At 38.5% G+C, this 25,919-nt stretch overlaps 1 protein-coding gene across 5 annotated transcripts in view; it reads left to right on the top strand.

Moving 5' to 3' along the window:
* The window catches only part of COL14A1 (collagen type XIV alpha 1 chain), a 211,034-nt gene that overhangs the window by 56,601 nt on the left and 128,514 nt on the right, over positions 1 to 25,919 (top strand). For all 5 annotated transcript variants that reach the window (XM_049632956.1, XM_049632953.1, XM_049632952.1 and 2 more), the window contains exons 9-17: positions 1,445 to 1,606; positions 8,230 to 8,381; positions 9,782 to 9,911; positions 10,594 to 10,739; positions 13,282 to 13,411; positions 15,503 to 15,642; positions 21,850 to 21,976; positions 24,019 to 24,158; positions 24,647 to 24,779. In XM_049632956.1, the coding sequence (XP_049488913.1) occupies positions 1,445 to 1,606; positions 8,230 to 8,381; positions 9,782 to 9,911; positions 10,594 to 10,739; positions 13,282 to 13,411; positions 15,503 to 15,642; positions 21,850 to 21,976; positions 24,019 to 24,158; positions 24,647 to 24,779 (1,260 nt within the window). The remainder of the gene's footprint in view (positions 1 to 1,444; positions 1,607 to 8,229; positions 8,382 to 9,781; positions 9,912 to 10,593; positions 10,740 to 13,281; positions 13,412 to 15,502; positions 15,643 to 21,849; positions 21,977 to 24,018; positions 24,159 to 24,646; positions 24,780 to 25,919) is intronic.

Here is a 25,919-nt window from a genome sequence, read left to right as displayed (position 1 = left end):
CATCAGAGAAATTTACTTAATTTTTATTTTTTATTTTATCCTTTTGTCCAACAGAGGAAATCCTTTTGGATGACCAACTAATGCGGTTAATTTATGTGTTTAGTCTCCATCCTGTTGTCTTATTGATAATGAATGCATGAGTTTTTAAACAAAACTTTCAGTGACCTCATACAGATGTGATTTGGGCTTTTTCTCTGGAAATTACCTGGAAATCATTAGTATTTATTATCTTATAACCCCCTGAAGCAAATAGCTTGGAGACAGCCAGCACTTTGTCACTTAATATGCCGAGGTTGGAGAATAAGTTACATGGTACAGCCAGGCATCTAAGAAGTAACTCATGCTGCCCTAGGTAATCTCTCTTCCTTGCTTCCACAGTACCTTTTTTTTAAAGAAAGTACACTTAGATGATTACAATGACAGGGATTTATAAAGAAAGGCTCCTTGTTTGCTGAAGACTGGTGAAGAGAAATCTGCCTCCGCACCCATAAAACCCAACCCTGTGCCCACCTTTTCTATTTATGCTTCCACTTACTCATTTTAATGTGTCGTCTTCTGAGAAGCAGCATGAGAAAGTGGTTACGGGCACATGACTTTGGATCTAGACTACCTGGGAATCCCAACTGTCCACTGACTGGTGTGTTTCCTCGAGCAAGCTAATTAACCCCTCTGGGCGTCAGTTTACTGATTCATACAATGGGAGAAACAATAGTGCCAGACTCCTAAGGTTGGTTGTGGGGATTAACTATGTTCATGTAAATGAAACACTGCAGTTCCCAGGATAGAGCAGGTACACTCGAAGTGTTAGCATCCGCTGCTAAGAAAGACTGGAAAAGTTGCGTGGGGGCTGAGGATTTTCTGTCCCCCTCTGTTCCCTGCTGCATTCTAAACACCCAGCACTGGGCTTGACTTGTAGCAATGGAATTTCACAAACACTGTGGGAGAACTAGAGCTTCCCTATTTGCATTTGCAAAATTGTAGTGGTTTCTAGTCAGCCAGTTGTACTTAAATATGTTAAAAAATTGTTTTGCCCCCAAGCTTTCCCTTGATGCTATATAATAATACTATAAATAATCAGAACAGTTCCTTTATATATATAATTTTTATTCCAATAGTAGCTCTCAATTTAAGTAAACTTACCTTATAGAAATTTAAACCTGAGGTTTTGATAGTTCAGAAAGCTGGCTTAATTACTGTTGCTTTGGCAATATTCATGCAAGACAAATGTTAATTTCACTAATACATCTTCTTGCTAAGACATACCGAACAAAATTAGGATATAATCATTTAAAAGAGATTCTGAAGGTGACTTTTACAAAACACTCTAACATAAGATGCACCTCTTTAAAGTAGCAGATGCTTTGATTGCAGGTGGGGGGCACTGATGGTTGGTGTTTCAAATGGGGCATGAATGTCACGACCCTCCCTGTTGTTCTCCACACAGGGGTGAAAAACGCAGATGAGAATGAACTGCGGGAGATTGCCTCTGAACCAGACAGCACTCACGTGTACAATGTCGCTGAATTTGACCTGATGCACACAGTTGTGGAGAGCCTGACGAGGACAGTCTGCTCCCGGGTAGAAGAACAGGACAGGGAGATCAAAGGTAAAACAAGGAACAGAGGGCGGTCATTCTGTGCATGTGGATATTACCCTGTGCAAAAGTCTATCATGGATTATGAAAATTCTTACCATTTTTTTATGTTGACTTTCTAAAAGAGTCCTTTATTCCCCTAAGACGTGAATCATCAGAGTAGAAAAGGGAATATACTGACATCCCACTGAGAGAGGAATAGTTTAACCACTAGATAATTTTCTCCATGGTGTTGCATTTAGACCATCATGTTTGTTTGCTTTTTTTAACTAAGCTTTGGGTTTTGAGATAATTGTACATTTATATAAAGTTTTAAGAAAGAATGTAGAGAGAGATCACGTATACTTTACCATTTCCCCTTATGGTAACGTAACAAAAGTACAATACAATATCCCAGTCAGGATACTAGCATTGATAGCCACAACACAGAACATTTCCATCACCATGGAGATCGTTCCTGTTGTCCTTTTATGGCCACATTCACTTATCCCTCCCCACAACCTCTCCCTCACCCCTGACAACCACTAATCGGTTCTCCATCTCTAAATGTTTTCCATTTTGAAATTACGTAAATGGAGTTATGCGGTATATAATCTTTGGGGACTGGCTTTTTTCCTTCAGGATAATTCCTGGCCATTCATCTTGCTTGTTGCATGTATCAGTAGCTCTTTCCTTTTTACTGTTGTGTCATATTCCAGGGTACAGATGGACCACAGTCTGTTTAACCATAAACACATTGAAAGACATCTGAGTGGTCTCTATTTTTGGCTGTTAGAAACAGAGCTGCTATGCACATTCATGTATAGGTTCTTGTATGAACATAAGTTTTCTTTTCTGTGGGATAGTGCCCAGGACTGCATTTGCTGCACCATATTGTAAAACCATGTTTAGTTTAGCTTAGTTTTAGTTAAGAAACTGTCAAACTATTTTCCAGAGTGGCCGCAGCATTCTACATTCTCACCAGCAATATATGAGTGATTATGTTTCTGTGCATTGTCACCAATATTTGCTGTTGTTACTATATTTTATTTTGGGCATTCTGATAGGTGTGTAGTGATATTTCACTGTGGTTTTCACTTGCATTCCCCTGATGACTAATGAAGTTGGACATCTTTCCACATGCTTATTTTGCATCTGTATTTGCTCTTTGCTTGTTCATGTCTTTTGCCCATTTTCTAGTTAGACGTGTGAGTGTGTCTAGTTTTCAACTGTTGAGTTTTGAGAATTCTTCATTTATATTTTAGGTACTTATCCTTTGTTAGATATGTGGTTTGTTAACTATTTTCCCCCAATCTGTAGCTTGTCCTTTCATCCTTTTAACAAGTATTTTGCAGAGCAAAAGTTTTAAATTTTAATGACATCCAGTTCATCAATTTTTCATTTTATGGTTATTGCTTTTGGTATCAAGCCTAAGGATTCTTGGCCATAAATCATAAAAATTCCCCTTTGTATTTTTATTCTAAAAGTTTAATGTTTTACATTTAAGTCCATGGTCTGAGTTACATTTTGTAAAATATTTGAAGTTTAGTTCAAGGCTTTTTTTTTTTTTTTTTTTTTTTTTCCTATCAACGTGCAATTACTCCAGCACTACTTACTGAAAATGCTCCGTTTCTGTGCTGAATTGCTTTATACCTTTGTCAAGTATCAGTTAGGCAGATCTGTGTGGGTTATATCTGGGTTTTTTAACCTGCTCATTTGAATCTATGAGTCTAACCCTTTTCTAATATCATACAATCTTGATTTACTGGAGCTCCAGAAGTCTTGAGATTGAACAGACTGTGTTCTCCCTCTCGATTCTTCTGTTTCAAAATTGTTTTCACTGTTTTACTTTCTTTACCTTTCTATATAAGTGTGAGAAGAATCTTTTTTTTTAAATTAAAAACATTTTTTTACTGCTTATTTATTTTTGAGAGACAGAGACACGGTGTGAGTGGGGGAGGGGCAGAGAGAGAGAGAGAGAGAGGGAAACACAGAATCTGAAGCATGCTTCAGGCCCTGAGCTGTCAGCACAGAGCCCGAGGCAGGGCTTGAACCCACCAATGGTGAGATCATGACCTGAGCCAAAGTCAGAGATTTAATCAACTGAGCCACCCAGGTGCTCCAAATGTGAGAAAAATCTTTATCCTACAAAAAATCTTGTTGGGATTTTGTTTGGAATTGCATTAAATCAATTCTCAATTATCAAATATTAATATGAGAAGAATTGACATCCTTCCTGTGTTGATTCTTCCAGTCCTCAAAATTGGTAAGTCCTTCCATTTGTTTAGATGTTCTTTGATTTCTTCATCAGCATTTTGTAATTCTCAGAATACAGGTTCTATACAGATTTTGGTCTATGTACATCTAAGTGTTTCAGTTTATTTTGAGTGATTTTTATTGTATTTTATTTTTTAATTTGGTATCCACATGTTCATTGCCAGTATATACAGATCCAATTATATTTTTGTATGTTTATTTTGTATCCTATGACCTTGTTATTTGAACGTGCTAATTAATCCTAGGTTTTTTTTTTCCTCTAGATTTTCAGGAATTGTCTATTTAGGAAATAAATCATACCCTTCACAAATAGGGATAGTTTTATTTCTGTGGTTTTTATCTCTGTGTTTTTTATTTTCTTGCCTTATTTCACTGGCTAAAATTTCTAGCACTGTGATGACTAGGAGTGATGAGATGAACATCCTTGCCTTATTCCTCATCCTGGGAGGAGAATTTCTGCTTTTCAAGGAATTAGTTTATTCCGTAGAATTTGTAGAATATAGGTGTGGAGGGTTATTCATGGTATTCCCTTATTATTTATGTCTGGAGGGTCTATAGTTTTTCCCCCAATATAGGTCATTTTGGTGTTCTCTCTCTCACTCATTTTTTTCTTTTTCAGGCTTGCTAGAGGTTTGTTCTTAAATAAAAAAACAAAAACTTTTCAGAGAACTGGCTCTTGGTTTCATTGATTTTCTCTGTTTTTCTTCTGTTTTTAATTTCATTGATCTCTTCTCTTATTTTTCTTATTTTCTTTCTTTTACTGGTTTTGAGTTCATCTTGCTCATACTTTTCTAGATCATTGAGGTGAGAACTTAAATTACTGATTTGAGATGTTTCCTCTTTTCTAATGTAATTACTTACATGTGATAATTTTCCTTCTCAGCACTGCTTTAGAAGAGCTCTGCAAATTTCAATATTTTGTATTTTCATTTTCATTCATTTCAAAATATTTTTTTATCTTCTTTGACATGTCCTCTCTGACTCATTGATTATTTAGAAGTGGTTGTTTATAGTTTCACAGTGCTTGCATGTTTTTCTATTACCTGTCTGTGATTAGTTTCTAGTTTGATTTCATTGTCATCAGAGAACATTCTCTGTGTGATTTTTACTGTTTTAAAATTTCTGATGTGTGTTTTATGGCCTAGAATGTGGTTTATCTTGGTACATGCTCTGTGGGTGCATGAAAAGGGTGTGTATTCTGCTGTTGTCATGTACAATGTTCTATGAGTTTTGACTGGATCCCGTTGGTTGATGGTCTTTTTGAGTTCTATATCCTTGTTAATTTTTCTGTCTAGTCATCTTATCAATGGTTGAGGGAGAGATGTTGAAGTCTCCATCTATAATTATGGATTTGTCTATTTCTTCTTTCAGTTCTATGGGTTTTACTTTATATATATTGCAGCTTGTTGTTTGGTGCACACATATTTAGGATGCTATGTTTTCTTGGTGGATTAGCCATTTATCATTATGTAATGTCCCTCTTGCCTTTACTAATTTTCTTTGTTATGAAGTCTGATATTAATATATTTGTCTGATATTAATATAGCCATGCCTATTTCCTTATGATTAATGTTTACATGATACAACTTTTAAAATCCGTTTATGTTCAACCTACCTATATCATATTTGAAGTGAATTTCATGTAGACATATGGTCATATGTTTTAATCCACTCTGATAACCTTTTCCTTTTAATTGGTATGTTTAGACAGTTTCCATTAATGTAATTACTGATATATTTGGGTTTAGGCCTGATATTTATTTGTTGGGTTTTTTTTTTCTTATTTTTTCTCTCTGGTTTTCATTTCTCTGTGCTCCTTATCTTTTTTTCCCTGTGGGTTTCTTATAGTTCTTAGAACTCTGTTTTTGTGTATTCATAGTGGTTTTTTTTTTTCTGGAATTTCTTCGTATGGCTTTTTTAGTGGTTGTTCTAGGTATAATGTTATATATACATATAAATTATTCCAGTCTGCCTGTGTTGACATTTGGCATTTTGAGTGAGGTGTAGTTATTACCTCTTTTCAAGTTCCTTTATCACACCTGTGTATAATATAATTGGCTTAAATGTTTCCTCTCTATATCTTCAGAACTGCATCAGAAAATATTGTAATTCTTTAACTATAAAACATAACTTAGGAAACTCAAAAAGAGAAGTAAAGTATATTTATCCATATTTTTATGCCCTCATTCTTTCTTCCTTTCTGTGGTGGCAGGATTCTTTCTTTTCATTATTGGGTTTTTTTTTTTTCTATTTAAAGAACTTCCTTTAACTCATTCTTTTAGGATAGGTCTGTTGGTGGAAAATCCTCTGATTATTAATTTTATTTCATCTGAGAATGCGTTGATTTTCTCTTCATCCTTGAAAGCTATGTGTGCTAGATATAAAGTTTGGGATGGACAGCTCTTTTGTTTTAATACTTGAACAATGTGCCACTTCCTTCTGGCCTGCATGGTTTCTGATGAGGAATCTGCTGTGACTAGAATTTCCCACCACCATAGATAAGGTGTCATTTTGCCCCTGTGGCTCCTAAGATTTTTCTTTTGAGTTTAGTTTTCAGAAGTTTGGTTGTGGTATGCCTTGGTGTCAGTTTCAATGCTCCTTTTTTGGGGTACCCTTATTTCCTTGAATCTGTAGTTTATTTATTTATTTATTTTGCCAAATTTGGGAAATTTTCAGGCATTATTTCTTCAAGTACTGATTCACCACTAGATGTCCTCTGACACCATCCCAGAGGGGACAGGGAGTGGTGTTTCAATACTAGTAGGTGGGGTTGGAAGTCCAGGCTCTTCATATGGTCTCCACTGATATCACAGATGGGGGTGTGGTGGAAAGATTTGTTACCACCTGTCAGGGGTGATTATCTCTCTTCCCTACTTGACCTTTTCTCACACGGCTCTGGCTGTGGGCTGGGAGGGGGAGAATGTTGGGGCATGCCATTACAGCCAAGAAAGTTGGAACTGTTGGCTACCCACTTAGTAGCCTTTGCTGACATGAATAGGGGTGGGGCCACAGGGTTTTTGTGTAGTATTTGTCGAGAATAGAACAGTTATTGCCTGAAGTTTTTCTGTCTTGGCAGGCTGACCCTTTTTTTGTCCTTTGGCTGGAGAGAGCAGGCTTTGTTGGGGCTTTTTTTTTTTTGGTCTGTATCTATTGGTGTTTCTAGGTTGCTGGATTCTTTAGTTCCATGTGTAGGACATATGAGGTGAAAGGAAAACTCAGGAACTCATCACTGTAGTATTCCTTGGGTCCTGCCATCCCTTATTTGCCATCCCCCATACAAGGTTGTGATCTGAGAAGAGGGTGATATCCATACCTCCTTTGAGAATTTGGTTTTATATCCTGCTTTCATTGTATCCAGGGCGTGGAATGATTCTATTTGGCTACATCTCTTCCATCATTCCTCTTTCCCTGGACCAGATCTCTTGGGACTAGGTTGGATAGCCAAGCGGTAGTTTCTTGAACACATTTTTCTGAGTATCTTAATGAGACTACTTTAGAGACCGACTTTTCCCACAAAAAAAAAAAAACTGCATGTGGTTCTTGATAGAGCATATAATATAGTTCCTAACCACAGTTAAGTGTTCAAGTGTTCAATAACTATGGTTTCCTCCCCCCATCATTATTCTGGTTACTAAAGTCTCTAGATGGTAAGAAATCCTAAAGGTCAAGGACTTTTAAATTTACATGTCCCAAATCTTTTATAGAATCATTTGTTTTAACATGTATATAATACACACAAAATGCTAATATAGTGTCTAGCTCATACTGAGCTATTCAGTATATGTTAGTTGCTTTTTCTTCTCTTTTTACTTTCAGATACTGATCATTTGTTGAATTGAAGTCTTCGGAAAAGACTGTACCCCTTGATGCTTAAAAATATAGACACTTAGGTCAAAAACTCAAGTACCAATCTCAGCTCTGATATTTACTAATTGTGAGAGTTGGTCATTATTTAACTTCATTGTACCTTGGTTTTCTCTGGTACCAAATGGAAACAATAATAGTAACTATTAGAGTTAAATAAAAGAATACTTCTAAAGAACTCAAGAGAGTACCTTTAGATACACACATGCTCAATCAATGTTGTGTTTTTTTTTTTTAATTGTTATATAGCAGAGTCTTTAAGAAAATATTTTGGAGTCAAGGCCTGGCTTATTTAAGTCCATATCCTCAGAACCTAGCATAGTGATTGGTACATAACAGGCACTTAAATGTTTCAGTGTTTCAAATGTCAGAATGAATAATTGAATCAACTTGGCTAGAAATGAAATATTAGAGGTAGCATGAAACCAATAGGCATTTCTAACTAATGGGGTTTCCTGGGTACATAAGAAGTAACTTTGGGAAACAGGTTCACTTTATGTGTTTCTCTACTCTAGCGTCAGCCCTTGCCACCATTGGGCCGCCTACACAGCTGATTACTTCTGAAGTCACTGCCAGGAGCTTTATGGTTAACTGGACTCATGCCCCAGGAAAAGTGGAAAAATACAGAGTCGTGTATTATCCTGCCAGGGGCGGAAAACCAGACGAGGTAATAAGGAGACGATATTTTCAAACCATTATTTTCATTCCCTCTAGTCTTCCACTGTAGTGAGGACAAGACAGAAATGCATATATGAGGAGATGATTCTGTCACAAACATTTAAAATTCTTTGGACTGAAGTACATTTGCATGTGTCCACTTTGTTCTCCCATCTCTCTGGTTATGGCATTTATACCTTCTCCTCCCACCTCTGTCAAATAACCCTCGGGGCTGGTCATGTGTTCATTTCTAACATGACTTATTTGACTTTTCTTCTTTGTAAAATCAATACGTTCTAAAGCAGAAGGAATCAGTAGTTAATTATGTGGCCAGAGCCCCTTTTTGCTATTCATGTATTCTTTCTACTTTGGGAGTGGTCTGAACTTTCTGCCTTAATGAAGTATGTACGTTCCAAATTATGTGGTCATATCGTCCTCCAGGGTTTGGGATTTCCTAGACATTTGTGGAGAGATTAGTGCCATAGAGAAGCCATAGTAAAGTATCTGTAGCCAGCTTTTTTCATGGTTTGGCCATCACAGGAGAGAATACCTATTGCCAGATGACTGTGTCTTTCCCATTTCCTACCTTTGACACAGTAGTCACAGGGAATATGTTAAAATGTGATGAAATTTCCCTTTCTTTCTTTCTTTTTGAAGTGCTAACCTTAACCTTTTGTTGTTCCAACCTCTGATTGACCTCAACGTGTCTCACAATTTTGTATGTATTATGGCAAGATTTTTAATTTTTTTCTTGAATGTTAGAGAAGTAGATCTGGGAGATTTAAATCATCTGGACCCCCCCCCCCCCAAAACAAAGTGCTTCCAGTGGTCCTTTTTCATGACTACTAAATCACTTAAATGCTTCCCAAAACTCCATGGAAAAATATCACACGTCAACTGTTTTAAGTAGAGGTGGTTAGGATAACAGTTAGCCAGGGAAAGACACTCTCCGTCGGGTATGGATTAATAAGGGACTTTTGGATATATTCCATGAAAGGTGCCTCGCTTCACATAGGAATTCAAGGAGAATTAACTGCCACAGTGCAAAAGAGGATGTGGCACAAGTAAGAAAATATTTAATGAGGGGCGCCTGGGTGGCTTAGTCAGTTAAGGATCCAACTTCGGCTCAGGCCACGATATCGCAATTTGTGAGTTCAAGCCCCGCGTCAGGCTCTGTGCTGACAGCTCGGAATTTGGAGCCTGCCTCGGATTCTGTGTCTCCCTCTCTCTCTGCCCCTCGCCTGCTTGCACTCTGTCTCTCTCTGTCTCCAAAATAAATAAACCTTTAAAAAAATAAAAAAAAATTTAATGAAACATTCTTGCTAGAGATATTTTGCTGTTTGGTTTCAATTCTGCATGTCAATTCAATTCAATCTCATATTCTCATTCCTTGAACTGTTCTTTGATCAGGTGGTGGTGGATGGAAGCGTATCTTCTACGGTGTTGAAAAATTTAATGTCTTTAACTGAATATCAGATAGCAGTCTTCGCAATATATGCTCACACGGCTAGTGAAGGCCTGCGGGGAACTGAAACCACACGTATGTATTGAACGTCTGCCTTTGTATGGCGTTGCTTCAGTGGCCTTTCCTAAACTGGAATTCCTCTCAGGTTGTCCTGATGGCCATCCTGAATCAAAGTCATAGAAAATAATAGCGGTGCCATACGTGGTATTGGCCCATCCTGTAATTGCACTTGGCAGGTGCTGCCTATTGAGAGGGGTGTCATAAAACTCGGGTATGTTTAGGTGGTTAAGGGTGCAATACATGTATTAACTCAACAAATGTTTGGTGAATGTATATTATGAACTAATTTAACTGCTGACTCGTTCACGTCTCCTCACTGTCTCCGATTGAATGCGTTGTTGATGGGTATCTATTCACTCATATATTTGTTCATTCAACCACCCATTCTGTCATTTACTAAGTGACACGACTGTTTTTAATTGCTGCTTCATGTCAGACTCTATGCTTGGTGATGGGTATAAAATAATGGTCAGAAGAGTCTCCTTGCTCTTGACTGGCTCCCAGAGAAATGTGCCCATCACTGTAGTGGGTTATAAGAAACTAGAAGATGTTGTTTCTGCTTTTAAACATTCACTGTGTTTTCCCTCTCAGAAGGGGTTTGCATGGCTGTACGAACATATTTAAGGATGAATATCATCTGAAAAATAAGCAAGCACGCTGATAAATGGCAGAGGATTAAAAAAAAATTATCTTGCAGTTGCTTTACCCATGGCTTCTGACCTTGAACTGTACGATGTGACTGAGAATAGTCTGAGGGTAAAATGGAATGCAGTGCCCGGAGCCTCAGGATACCTGATCCTCTATGCTCCTCTCACAGAAGGTCTGGCTGGGGATGAAAAAGAGGTAAACACCTGCTGTCTACTAGAGTCCCAGAATCTTTGACTTCCTGAAAATGGATTTTTTAATTATAAAAATTTAATGTATAATACTTAGAAAATTCACATTAGTAAAAAGGGGAAAACATCACCTGTAATCCTGCCACCTAGAAATCGCTATTGTTAACATTTACTTAAGTCCTTTTCAATGCATTTTTAAACACAGCAAATGGGAATGGTTTTGTAGTCTTCTGTTTTCATTTTGTTTATTGTGAATACCTTTTCATACCATTAGAGAATATTTTATATGTTCCTTTTAAACAGTTGGTTCGTTGGTTTGTACCAGGTCATGTTTAATTAATTGCATGTTATTGGACATTTAGATAATGTGTTGTATAAATATGCTTTTGTGATCATTCTTAACACGTAACTTCGCAAGGTTGTCAGATTATTTCCTTAGGATACATTTGTAGAAACGGAGTTTCTTTTTTCAGATGGCATGCAAATTATTAAGGCTTATGCTAAGCATTAGCAAATGATTCTAGAGAAATTTGTTATAATTTATATTGCTGTATGCAATTCACAAATGGCTATTTCCCTCTATGTTCACTGACTTAGAAACTTTTTCTTACCAATTTGAGAAGTAGAAAATGTATTGCATTGGTATGGATTTTTTTTTTTTTGCATGTATTCCATTTTAAATGTTGAATCTTTGACTTTCAAATGATTTAGTCTTTGTTTTTAATTTATAGGGAATGATGACTATAATATAGATATTCGAGGAATAAAGAGGAAATGTCTGTAACACTTGGGAGTGTGAGACCAGGCAGATAGAGTGATTAATAGGGGGGAGTTCATAACTCAAGTCTTTGATATTGTCTAACCATTGTCTTTAACATTGCCTCTGGCGACAGAAATGTTTAGGACGAAAAATGTGGTGAATCTGAGTATCAGGAACAGAGCATTGGTGACATGTGGGTTTTTTCTTATTTCCAGGGCTTAGACAGCTTTACTTCATTTGGATTTAATGTTGATCTGAATTATTTTGGCAGAAGGGAGACTTCAAAAATGATGTTAGAAAGATGATCAGCTTCACCAAGAAGGAAAAAAAAAATAAGAAAGAAAGGAAATACCAGTTCACACCCAGTAGATTAGCAAACAGTTTTTAAAGTCCAATAATAACTGCATATTAGTGAGTGTACAGGAAACAGAATCATTCATGTAAATTGGTATGCAAATTGGTACAGCTGCTTGGAGAATAATTTGAAATAATATCATCAAGTTGAAGATATGTACCATTTTTTTTAGGAATATATCTTAAGGAAACCTCCTGCAAGGCTTTTTTTGGATGCGAGCACTTGGTCAGAACAGAATGTTGCAGACGACCAACATGTTCATCAATAGAGGAATGGAAAATGGCAACATATTTATACAAACAAATACCATAAAAAATATAAATATCATCTCTGTCCCCTTATATCAATGTGGATAAACATAGTATTGACAGAGAAAAAAATTGCAAAAAATTATGTTCACATGGTTCCATTTATGTATATAGTTAAACATACAGAACTATATATGATTTACAGATATAAACACAGTAGAAGTAAAAAACTGGATCAGTAAGATGCATCTCATCCCTAGGGTGGAGGTAGTGAACAGAAAGAACGAGACAGAACTTTGGTTTTATCTGAATATATTAGCTCTTTTTAAAATAAGATCGGAAGTCAATATGACAAAATGTTCCTATCTCTTAAATTTGAGTGGTGTGTGGAGGGTGAATTATATTCTTTTCTCCACATTTATTTTCTATATGTTGAAATACTTCGACATTAAAATTTCTAATTTGACCATAACATTGGCAGTTGTGTGGCTGGAGACTGACTATGGAGATATTTTTCTTTCTTCCAAAACAAAAATAAAACCATGCTGTGATGCACTTGTCACACTGCTGAGAATGTTGGCTAGTTTCTTTGACTTCAAGGGTCAGAAAAATCATTCTGGAATCAAAAAGCAAATTGCAGCATTGGAGGTCAAGGTGGGTTGACTGTTGATCTCTTCTGAATCCTGGGAGAAAACTGCGATCCCAAGTGCACGGGCCCCTTTGTTGAATGGAGCGACAAAACTGGTCCAGTTCAATCAGGCTTGAGGCAAACACTGGGCACCCAGCCTAGGGAGTGGTTAGAATTAGCCAGTGGTGAGAGGTGCCCACTTGGCTGTGTCCCCAGCTTGCTTCGAGCTTATACTCTTTCTAGACAACATTTGTGACTCAGTTCCACCCACAGTCCTTTGAGGACTGAATTTTTGACACTGTTATCCTCTCTGAGATTACTACTTGTCCAGATGTAAAGAGTTATCCTAAAACAGCACGCGTGGTACATTCATTTTTGTACGGTCCCGTGGCATCTGTTCCTAATATAAAGTGACACGAGACAGTGAAAAATTATGACTGAAGCCTGTCTGAATAAGGGGTTGCAAGGAGACAGAATTCTCACCTTAACTCAGTTGCACTCTGATCACCAGGTGTGGTGCACACTGGCAAATGATCTGATAACGTGTGTTCTTTTCAGATGAAAATTGGAGAGACCCACACAGATATTGAATTGAGTGGGTTGTTGCCCAATACGGAATACACAGTTACAGTTTATGCTATGTTTGGAGAAGAGGCCAGCGATCCTGTTACGGGCCAAGAAACGACACGTGAGCCATTCAATTGTTCAGAAGAAATGCTGTAATAAAAACCCAAATAAATGTTGGGATTCTAAATTGGAAATACTGGTTTAAGTTGAAACTTCTTAAGAGCTAATTGTAACTTTAGAAAATGTAAATTTTATTTAGGGGAAGGAAATGTACTAGCTGATTAAAAGAAAGGAGGGGGCAGTCCTAAAAAGTGATGTCCCTGGGTACCTGTTCCTAGGATGGGCATTGTTTTTTTTGGTTGTTATCAAAAAAAATTTTTTTAACATTTATTTATTTTTGAAAGACAGAGAGACAGAGTATGAGTAGGGGAGGGCCAGAAAGAGAGGGAGACACAGAATCTGAAGCAGGCTCCAGGCTCTGAGCTGTCAGCACAGAGCCTGTTGCAGGTCTCAAACTCACAAACCGTGAGATCATGACCTGAGCAGAAGTTGGATGTTCAACCGACTGAGCCACCCAGGCACCCTGAGGACTGGCATTTTTAATGCAGTAAGGAAACTAGACATTGTTCCACCATGCTGCTATATTTAACTGGACTCCAGAAAATTTTAGAGCAAAGTGTGCACAATTCTTGAAATAATTCTATTGCTTTTCTCTCTCCTATACTTTCACTCCAGCCCCTTAAGTATTAAGAGAGTCACTAAGTTCTATAGGCTCTTTAATGACAAATAATCAACGTGTATTGAATTAATGAAAATAATTGGCCTTTGGGGTGAGGAAGCATTATACTTGGTGGCTATGGCTGACAACCATGGTTATTTGTGTTCTAGGTTTTTTTTCTGCTGGCCCTATCAGCACTGTGTCACAGGCTCTCACATCAATGATCAATTGCCTGGGTTAGACTCTAAGTGCTCTTCTGCTCCAACTGCGACTTTGGCCAAGTTACCTCAGTCTTATGACCTATATAATGGGGATGTTGTAATCTCTTTGCAGTCTATTGTCAGGGTTTAATGAGATACATGAGTTGTCATAATGATCAGCTCCAGATCTTCTCGGATTCATACAGAGCACGTGATAGACCTTCACAATTGTTTTTACTGTAAACCTGTAAAAGCTCACGAAACTGTCAAAGATTATTGATAAATTTTAATCTGTTGAATTGGAAGGGGGGGCCTTGAAGAAGTACAAAAAGCTGTGGAATTGATGGTCAAGAATCTGCAGAAATACGATTACCTCTTTAAATAGTTTTAGAACAACAGCAAAGTGTTTGTTTTTATTTAGTTTCACAAAGCCACTGGGATTTATCCGGGGCAGGACTCCTACTCCTTGAGTCAACAAATATATATTGAGAACCTGCTATATTGGGGATAAAGCCAAGAACAAAATTAATCCCTAATCCTCTAAAATTACAGTATATTGAGTGAGAGATATAGTAGACCAATAAAAGTGCAATATAAAAAAATAAATCAGGGGTAAAAGGTAGCATTGGAGTGGAAGGATTACTTTACATACAGTGATCATGGAATACTTCAGTGAGAAGGTGACATGTTCAGAAACCTGAATCTTCGATGACTCAAAGGTTTCTGGCCTAAGCAGTGGGAAGAATGGAATTTCTGTTTGCTCAGAGGGAGAGATTGAGAGAAGATTGGAAGAGATGGCTGAGTCAGTGGTTCAGTTTTGGACAAGTTAAGTTGGAAGTGCCTAATGGATACCTAGATGGAAAGGACAGAGGCCATCAACCTCATTTTACACATGGGAAATTGCAGAGAGGAGGAGTAGAGTGACTTTGCCAGAATCATATGACAGTTGAATGAAATAGCTAAGATTTAATTTCAGGTGCTCTGGTTTTTGATCCATTAGGTTTCTTATTTACAGCAGGTCATAATAATAGCCTTGATTGGAGAAGAAGGGCACAAAGAATTTATCTAAATCTTACTTATTTCTTAGCATGGATAATTTATCAATACTATTCATTCTTTAAAAGGAAAGTTTTTTCTTTGTTAATTTGTTAATTTTCTTTGTTATAAGTTATTGTCTGGGTGAAATTTTTCATATGTAAGTAGTTCAGAAGTCAAAGATACTGGGGGTTTTGTGGCTTTTTAACATATATATTATTTAACATTTTAATTATGTTCTATTCCTCTTACTGCAAAGTGCCTTTAAGTCCACCAAGAAACCTGAGAATCTCCAATGTTGGCTCTAACAGTGCTCGGTTAGCCTGGGACCCAGCTTCAAGACAGGTCACTGGTTATCGAATTGTGTATAACAACGCAGATGGGACTGAAATTAATGAGGTAAACTGTGGATCACAATGTCTTTTTTTTTAATTTTTTGAAATGTTTATTTATTTTTGAGAGAGAGAGAGAAAGAGAGAGTGGCAGAGTGCAAGCGGGGGAGGGGCAGAGAGCGAGGGAGACACAGAATCTAAAGCAGCGTCCAGGCTCCGAGCTGTCAGCACAGAGCCCAACATGGGGCCCGAACCCATGAACTATGAGATCATGACCTGAACCGAAGTTGGAGGCTTAACCGACTGAGCCGTCCAGGCACCCCACAATGTCTTTTCTTTTGGCAGTTGTATATTAGTTTTTAATGGCTGCAGAACCAAATCATCCCAAACTATAATGGCTTAAAACAATACTAATTGTTTATTTTATCTCATGGTTTCTGTGTGTCAGGAATTAATGTGTCAACTACTTGGACATGTAGTTCTGGCTTGGGGTCACTCATGAGATGGTAGCCAGAGAGTGGCTGGAGCTGGTGTCATCATAATGGCTCCTTCATTCCTATGTCTGGTGCCTGGTCTGGGAAGACTGAATCAGCCGGGAGCCAGCACAGCTCTCTGTATCTCTAAGTAGCCTCTTCACATGATCCCTCCAGCATGGCAGCTGTAGGGGAATTAGACTTTTTGCATGTTTGCTCAGGAGTCCCTAGACATGTGTCCAGAGAGACAGGGAGAGAGACAGAGAGACAGAGAGAGAGAGAGTGCAAACATGTGCTAAGTGGAAGCTGTGTCACCTTCTGCCACACTCCACTGGTAGGAGATATCACAAGTCTCTACATGGATTCAACATGGGGAGGAACACAGGTCCCTCCTATGGCGGGAGGCAGGAGGGATGGGAGACATATGTTGATGTGGCCATCTTTGAAGTATATAGTCTGCCCCTGTGGAAGGAGGTGGAGAAGTAGGTGTCTTCCTAGATGTTGTAAACGAGAAATAATGACAGTGTTATCCAGGGTATCCTGCTGTTGAGTAAACTAACATCTGAAAGATGTAGGTCAGATGAGTTAAATACAAAACTGAAGAATTCAAGTTTTGTGTAGGAAGATGCTTTGAAATAACAGAACTTATTAAAACTCATGATGATGCAGTATCTTATACTCAGTGACTAATACTTTTCATTAATTCTTTCCTTGGGAATATATTTTAACAGGATTGATAGCAGAGTTATTATTATTTTTCCTCAGCTTGGTCCAAGAAATTAAGACCAAGAGGGAAGTATGTTGGATTACATCACTTCTAGTTTCTGACCAAATAAAGAAACTATTTTCATTTGCAGAGACAAACTGTTTCCTACAATTAAATCCAAACAGTAGTTTGCAGAATGGCCCCTCATACAGGACATTGGGTAATGAATGGACAATACTGCACATTTGCTGTTATTTGATATTTGTATATATTGTAAAATGATCAGCACAAGAAATCTACTTAACATCCACTTAAAAAATATATAGCTGTGGTGGCCTCTTATGATATTTTATTTATTTGCCTTAATGAAGAATGACCCCAGACTATATATTTGTTGAGAGCTACATATGCTTTTTTTGTAGGGTTTTCAATCTTGGAGATGCCTTTGGCACTTACTATTTCTACTTTGTGTTGTGCTGGAAAACTAGAAAACTGTATTTAGTAAAACCGAATTTAAAACATGAGAAAATGGACTACAAATGAAAATCTGAGAAAACATTGTTTGAGTAAAATACATAAACAATGTGTGGTTTTGTAACATTTCCAACTTAACTGGTGTGTGTGTGTGTGTGTGTGTGTGTGTGTGTGTGTGTGTGTGTGTATGGGTGGGTGTGTGTGTTCTCATTTCTTAATTCTTAACCATGCAATTGAGATTAGATGTGGCTAGACAAATGTCTTTTGTTTACATGCAATATTACTTTGCCTAATTTGTAATATTACTGATTTGCCTAATATATGACTTTAAGGGTGAGTATTCCTACCATATTTTAATAACTTTAACTTTAACTTGTATTAATTAAGCTTTTACTTATAGGTAATACTACAATTGGGTATTTAGGAAATTTCCAGTACATTCTGAAAGGAACTTTAAAATGTCCCAAATAAAATCTACTTCTATGTAACATGCAATTGATTGTAAGCTTTTGTTTACATGTTATATATCTGTGCTTTACCTCCTGTTCCTCCCAACTTCCTTCCTTCACTTCCTCTTCCTTGTATCCTTTCTGCATTACCTGTCTCCCCGACTGCTTGGAGACCAAGGAAGAAAAATAAAACAGAGCACCCAAATGTCGGTGATGATGATGATGATGATGATGATGATGATGATGGTGGCTCACACGTGTTGAGCACTTACCTTGAGCCAGCCACTGTTCCGAGAGCCCCCTCATGCAATCCTTAGAGAAACATGCTGAAAACATGTTGTCAAACGGAAGACAGAGCCGTCTTAGATAGCATGTGCTAGGGAGGGGATTTGGGGAAATGTACAAGCATGATGGAAAACTAAAGTGCTGCCATTTGAGTTTTATACATAAAAGGCCAGTTTTCAGACTCCAAGGCAAGTCCAGTTCCCGACAGCTATGACTCAACAACAGAGCCCAAAGTGGAGCCCAGTCCCTCTTTCCTCATCAAGGGCTCTATCTTCATCCCTCCCAGAATTAGGCTGAAATTAAGCTTTTAAGCCAGACTGTTTGAAAAATTTTCAAAAATGGTTGCATAACCGTGAGATCATGGTCATTTGTTATCATTTTCCCAAATTCTTCTACATCTTGAAAGTCCTACCAACAGAATCAGTTCCAGAACTTAGTCTAAAACATAACTAACAAAAATATATGACACCTTAAAGGTTTCATTTGGTCAAATAAAATAATCAATAGTTAATGCATAAAATATGGTCTGTTCAGAGTCAAATAAAATGCTTTAATAAATAAAATAGATCTTTTCAACAGATACAAGGATATATGTAGAAACATATTGAAAAGGTATACACTTACACATATATGCTTTTATATATATAAATACGTATATAAAGGGGCAAAACTGTGTGTGTATATACACACTATTCCCCTTTTCATCTCTTGGTGTACCTGAGAAACTTTAATTTTTAACTGCTTTTGTGGATGTTTGATATCCTCACTAAATTGCTATTGGTCACAGATTTGAGACTTAGAGGTCAAGGCATAAGTATCCATTCCAGTTAATAGTTTTGTATCTGGAAAGCTAGTTAAAGATCTTTGGGCCTCCTATTCCTTCTTTGTGAAATAGCTATTATAAATACCCAGGGTTTGGTGGGGGGAGGAGGAGGCTAAATAAGACAATGAATGTAAAGTTCTTGACACATCGTGAGTGCTCAGTAGATAGACTCAGCTATTATTTTTTTAAGTTTTTTTTTTAATATTTATTTTTCAGAGAGAGAGAGAGAGAGGAGAGAGTGCGAGCAGGGGAGGGGCAAAGAAAGAGGGACACACAGAATCCAAAGCAGGCTCCAGGCTCTGAGCTGTCAGCACAGAGCCCCACGCGGGGCTGGAACCCACAAACCACGAGATCATGACCTAAGCCGAAGTCGGATGCTTAACCGACTGAGCCACTCAGGTGCCCCTAAACTCAGCTATTATAATCCAAAACAACAGAAGCAATATGCAAATATAACTTAGAAGAACATGTCTTGAACTCATATTTTAAATATGCATTTGTCTTTTCTGTGAGTTGAAGTAATGAGGCCATACTGTAAATAGTGTTTACAAGCGTAGGATTTAGAATCTGAAACATTTGTGTGGAGGTACTAGGTACTAGCTGGTTTTCCACTGGGCACGTTCCTTAACTTTTCAGAGTCTCAAGTTTACCGTCTTCAAATTAAGCATAAAGATTAGCTAGACTACAAGACTGTGGGCTAACGATTAAGTGAACTAATACACGTGAACCATACAGACAATGCCCGAACCAAAGTAAACATTAAATGCTAAGGATGACCTATAATATTATCAGGCCCAGACTCAGAAGAAGATAACCCCGTATTTTCAGTTAACTCCTGCTGTGTAACTAACAGCCCAGCTGAAAAAGACAATCCATGATTATGTAACCTGGGCAGAGCTCAGCAAGGACAGCTTGGCTCTGCTGCTCCTTGTAGTGTCAGCCGAGGTGACTCTTGCATTCGTGTGGGAGCTGGACTGGGCCAGACCTTCCAAGATGACTTCACTTCTGTGTCTGGTGTCTCAGCTGGGGTAGCTGAGAAGGCTGGGGATGGTTGGCCCTCTCTGGCAGAGTGGCTCAGGGCTCCTATTGTGTGAAAATGGAAGCTCCTCCTCCAGGGCTGACCCTCTCCTTTTTGACCTGTGGTTGATTTCTTAGTGATGCATATGGTTTCTGGATTGGTTCTTAGTTCAGATGAGCCCTTTCTTATCTCTCTTAAAAAGGAGATTTGGTGTCTCCTCTATGTACTCAAAAGCAAATATAATTCAACACGCAGTACTGAAGGAGCAAAGCAAGGTCCTGCCCTGAGGGGGCTTACACTCAATGCATAGGATATAAAATAATATCAGGCTGTGTTTAGTACTGGGGAAGGAACAAAAAAGGACGATGTTAGGGGGTAACACCATGAGATAGGTGGAAAGAGAAACCCCCTGTGAGGAGGTAAAAGTTAAGCACAGTCCTGAGAGATGACATAAGTCTAGTTTTGAAAAGAGCTAGGGAGAGAGGGTCCCAGACAGAATGAATTGTGCATGCAAAGGCCCTGAGGTGGGAAAGACATGGACCTGACAGGTCAGTGTGACTGGGGCTCAGCAGGTGATTAGAACTTCGGCAAGAAGGGTGCCTGGGTGGCTCAGTTGGTTAAGTGTCCAACTCTTGATTTCCGCTCAGGTCATGATCTCATGGTTTATGTGATTGATCCCTACATCGGGCTTTATGCTGACAGCAGAAGAGCCTGCTTGGGATTCTCTCTGTCTCTCTCTCTCTCTCTCTGCCCCTCCCCCTACTCACGTGTGCTCTCTCTCTCTCTCAAAAATAAAGAAATGATTTTTTTTTTTTTAAAGAACTATGGCAAGAAAAATGATCACTGCTCCAGATGATGCAAAGCCAAGGCTGCGGGATGCTCTGTTTTGGTTTGGAAGGCAATTGATAGCCAAGGAAGGTTTTAAGTAGGAAAATGACTCATTTTAGATTTTGATAAAGGTCACATTGACTGCTATGAGCAAATCCCTACAGGAAGCTTAGTCACTTTCCCCTTAACTTCAGGTACTCTCAAGGTTAGTCATCGTTAGTATCATAAATAACAGGTCTCACTGACATTGCTCTGAATGTCTCTTGAAAATATTTTAAGTGGGATCTTTTTTTTTGGGCAGAGTCTGCTTTCAGGTAAATAGATTCATTTCTTCAATTCCCCAAGTCTCTTTATAGCTAGAGTGAGTGTCTTATTGTTAGTACCTCTCTTATAGGGGTTTTGTGAGGGTTAAATGAGAGAATGTATAGAAAGTGCTTAAGCGGGACACCACTTACTTGGTCTATAATATGCCCTCATTGCAACATACCTCAGAGGCCCAAGATCCAACCTTTCAGTGATAAAGCTGCATCTATTTTTTCTCTTAGTCGAGGATGGTTTTGCTCAGGGTTCTGTATTCTAGATCCTGCTTCCATTTCTTCTTACTTTATGGTTTCTTTCTTCATTTTTTGCTGTTCCTATTTCTAATCCTTCCCTTTGCTATACCCTAGGTCCTTATCCTTGGGCTTCATCCCTTATGCCCTCTAAAGAGATCGGTACATAATCTTTCCCAAATATGTCTTTCTGTGACATAAAGATAAAGGGATATTTCACATATTTACTATTATCTTTGTATGGATATCCCCTGCATGGCTGCTCATCTGTGCAGCTTGTATAGAAGTTATTGTGTGTTACTTAGTCACAAGTTAGTGGAGTCCAGGCCGTGAAGCCAAAAACTGGCCACCCCTAGCTGATCAGGCTGGAAACATTAGATTTATTTCTAGTAGCACTGTAAATTGTGTGCACTTTCCTTTCTATGTCTTTAACGGGTGGGAATAATATTGGTTGCAAAGACATCCTGAGAATTAACTGATAGATAATCTATTTAAAGTTGAAGATTAGAAATGTGTAATATAGAAGTTGTTTGTATAATTCAGTAATTTTTGAAGTATTTAGAGCTCAGCTGCCAGGCCAAATAAACTACAGACAATAATAAAATGCCTATACTTCTTGTGTCTAGAGAGTATCCTGTATAGCTATTATGACTTCTCTCTTTTGCAGGTTGAAGTCGACCCTGTTACCACCTTCCCTCTGAAGGGCTTAACGCCACTCACCGAGTACACGGTCGCCATTTTCTCTATCTATGATGAAGGGCAGTCAGAGCCCCTGACTGGAATTTTTACCACAGGTAAGTCTTATTATGGTTTGAAATTTTATAAGAGAAACTATATAGAAACCAGAAGCTGGAGCATCTTCTTCAATTGTGATTTTGAAGAGACTGCATTTTAATCTTTGTTTACATTGTATTATTGTTAACAAATGAACAATTGGGCGACTAGAATGTGTACTGGCTAATGATTTTCTGTCAAAGCAAGGGAAAAAGAGGAAAGATTATCTGAATTCCAAAGGTCCCAGTTAAGTAAATGCATGTTCTTTTGTTTCATGGATCTAAAAATTTCACAGCTTGTATTTTCATATGTGTGTATTAAGTTGAACTTCTAAAATTGCTGATACCCAATAATGTTTTGACCTGCAGAAATGTTAGTTTCATACTATTTAATGTTTTATTTATTTTTAAGACAGAGAGAGACAGAGCATGAGTGGGGATGGGGCAGAGAGAGAGGGAGGCACAGAATCCGAAGCAGGCTCCAGGCTCTGAGCTGTCAGCACAGAGCCCGACGTGGGGCTTGAACTCATGAACTGTGAGATCATGACCTGAGCCGAAGTCAGACGCTTAACCAACTGAGCCACCCCAGTGCCTTTTTTTTAATTAAATTTTAAAAAAATGTTTATTTATTTTTGAGACACAGAGAGACAGAGCATGAATGGAGGAGGGTCAGAGAGAGAGGGAGACACAGAATCTGAAGCAGGCTCCAGGCTCTGAGCTGTCAGCACAGAGCCCGAAGCGGGGCTCGAACCCACAGACGATGATATGACCTGGGACGAAGTCGGACACTTCACTGACTGAGCCACCCAGGCGCCCCAGTTTCATACTATTTAACCTGAAACATCAATCTATAGCCAATAATGTATTTTCATGCAGACTGAAATACTAATGCAACAATATGGGGTCTTTTAAATACTAAAATAAAAAAAATAAGACATGACTGCATGAGTTTCCTTTTTGATATATACCCTGGAGTCAATAAATATAAAGCTTTTTTGCCTCTTGGTGGCAACAATTCTGTTGTTTGCTTTCTGAGCTTAACATTGATTGCACTTGGAAAACAGGTGAGTGCTATACTGAGGAGATGAGAAGCTATTTTGGGGACATAAGAAATATGCCCCACTGAGAAATAATGTTCACAGAAAAAAGTTCAGTAAGTTCACAAAATCTCCTGAGGGCTAATTCCAGTTGGGATTTTCCTGGTATCCTGTGAAAGAGTTTTAAAATCTCTGATTTCAGAGGTGCCTGGGTGGCTCGGTTGAGCATCTGACTCTTGATTTCAGTTCCAGTCACAATCACCCAGTTTTATGAGTTCAAGCCCTGCATCGGGGAGAGCCTGCTTGGGCTTCTGTCTCCCCACCCCTCTCTCTCTCTGCCCCTCCCCCGCTTATTCTCTGTTTCTCTGTAATAAATAAACTTAAAAAAATTTTTTAAATAAATAAAATCTCTGATTTCATGTCATAAAAATCAAAATGACTGACAATGACTGATAATGGTTGGATGCTGTGCTCTAGCCGTACATCCCAGAAGTGTGAAACTGTGGAAGGTCTGATAAATCATTTTTCACTTCCGATGACACCCATATATACAAGATTAAAAGGATGAAGGTTCTTCTTTAATTTATCACTAGTGCATGAGTTAGGCACAAAAGCAAATAAAACTAAAAGGGGCATATCTCCGGCCTCAGGGGCACCAATTTGTTAATTTCATCAACATATTAAGAAAATAGTGTTTTTGTAAAATAATGAATACAGCACTCTTACTATTTTTTTTACAGTTAGTGAAAAGAACCAAATAGAGAATCTAAGAGTTCTGGAAATTAGTGGAAGACTTAAAAAATGTGCTGTGTCCATGGTCTTCCTAATTATACTGTGGGTAAATGCTGGCAAAAGAAACTTAAGGCCACACCGGACTGATGGGCGATGCTTTCTGGGCTCCCATGTGCTTTCCTAATGCTAGAGGTTCTTCAGAGACTCTTTGCTTCTTGCGGTCCCGGGAGCTGCTTGAGTTTGGCTTTCCTGCCTTCTCTATTCCCTGACAAAGTGTCCTTCCTTGGCTCACAGAGGAAGTTCCAGCCCAGCAATACTTGGAAATTGATGAGGTGACGACAGATAGTTTCAGAGTGACCTGGCATCCCCTCTCAGCTGATGAAGGGCAACACAAGTTGATGTGGATTCCAGTCTATGGAGGGAACACCGAAGAAGTGAGTTGTCTGAAACAGACTGAAAAGTAATCCGGAGCATTTTCTCTGGAAGTGAATACCACTGCTGCATTTGAGGTGGTCTCCACTTTAAAAGAGATTGAGAATCCCAGAAGTAATTAACATTTTGCCTGGCATCGAGTTTTAGAAATGTCAAATTATATGATTTTTGTAAGATTAAAATGGCATTTCTAAGATTAAAATGGCTTGTCTGTATTTTATATATTTTTCACATTCTTTGACTTTCATAAATGTGAATAAAACTTCAAAATGGCACTTTTACAATACTAATACCTTATTTGTTGAGGGAATGGAAAGGAATGAAGTCTCTGGTTTGACTTTAAAATTGAATTCAATGACCCTGGAGTTCTTTATGCTCAGTTGTATCTTGCTTCTGTTTAGGATGACATTTTTCCTTTTTATTATTTTTTCTTAAATTTCACCTCTGTTTTTCAAGTAAATCCAGTTACTGAGCGCCAAATGCTTTCCAGGTCGTCCTAAAAGAAGACCAAGACTCACATGTTATTGAAGGCCTGGAGCCCGGCACTGAATATGAAGTCTCGTTGTTGGCTGTACTGGATGATGGAAGCGAGAGTGAGGTGGTGACCGCTGTAGGGACCACGCGTAAGTCTCGGTCTGGCTGAGATGGACTTCATCAATTCTCATACCCTCCCTCCTCCGAGGTTCCCTTCCCATCCACCTCATCCAGGGCTACAGAGGCTTCCATTTCTCTGTGTCCCGCAGAATTCTTCCTGTGTCTCCACTTTTCGTGAAACTGATACATGAAGCATAGAATCTTGGCTATTATCACCGTAAAAGCAGAGGCCATATCTGTCTTGTTCACCATTATGTCCCCAGTACCGAGCACAGTACTTGTGAAATTTTGACTGTGTAATAAACACTTATTGAATGGATGGAGGGATGGGTAAAATAATTTATAAATGAATAAATGAGTGAATGAATAAACCTAGGGCAAGCATGTCCAAGAGCTTTTGGAATTTCCCGAGTCAATCTTGGTTCCAAGAATCTTGTATGAAATGCACTTACTGATTCATTCATCCCTTCATTTTTTAAATATGAGGTATTAACCACATATTAAATTTTCTTTGATTGGGTTCCCTGGAATCAGATTCTGAAACAGCAAATTGCATCCAGAAGGTTAATTGGAGAGTGTAATTGAGAGGTACATCTGTAAGGAAGTAAGGGTGGCAGGATGAGGCACAGGGAGAAGCTAAAACTGAGCATTTGGCTAATTCTATTGGGACTTCTGGACCTGGGATGACCCTCCCGAGTTGTCCAAACTGAGTCAAAGGCGGTGAGCCTTTGTGCCCCTACGTCCCCAGTCACTGGAGATAGGCCATCCCCTGACAGAGCCTGTGACCTCAGACGAGGCAGTTCCCAGAGCTCTGAGCCGTTGGCAGCCAGTATTTCAGAAGCTGGTGATGAGTGCGTTGACCCCAAAGAGGGGCTCTGGGCGGAGAACCACACAACTGCTCCGTTCCACTGGTTGTCCAGGGTGAATACAAGAAATAGAAAACGTGCTTATTTTCCTTCTTGGTGGTCTTGTTTGAAAGCCCTTCCCCAAGGTGATCTTCAGCACTGTTTATCTCCCCTTAATTACCATGGTTATGCCCCATTTCACAGTAACTGGGAGGTTTCACAGTTTTATATGTGTAATTCAGATGTTTATATGAAGGCTGGTGTCTGTGATTAGAAATGTTATTTCTTTGGGTTTTAGTTTCCTTAGCAGCAGAATAGGTATCA

The sequence above is a fragment of the Panthera uncia genome, chromosome F2 (genome assembly GCF_023721935.1).
Source record: "Panthera uncia isolate 11264 chromosome F2, Puncia_PCG_1.0, whole genome shotgun sequence".
Taxonomy (NCBI): Eukaryota; Metazoa; Chordata; class Mammalia; order Carnivora; family Felidae; genus Panthera; species Panthera uncia.
This window is presented reverse-complemented; position numbering and strand designations above follow the sequence as displayed.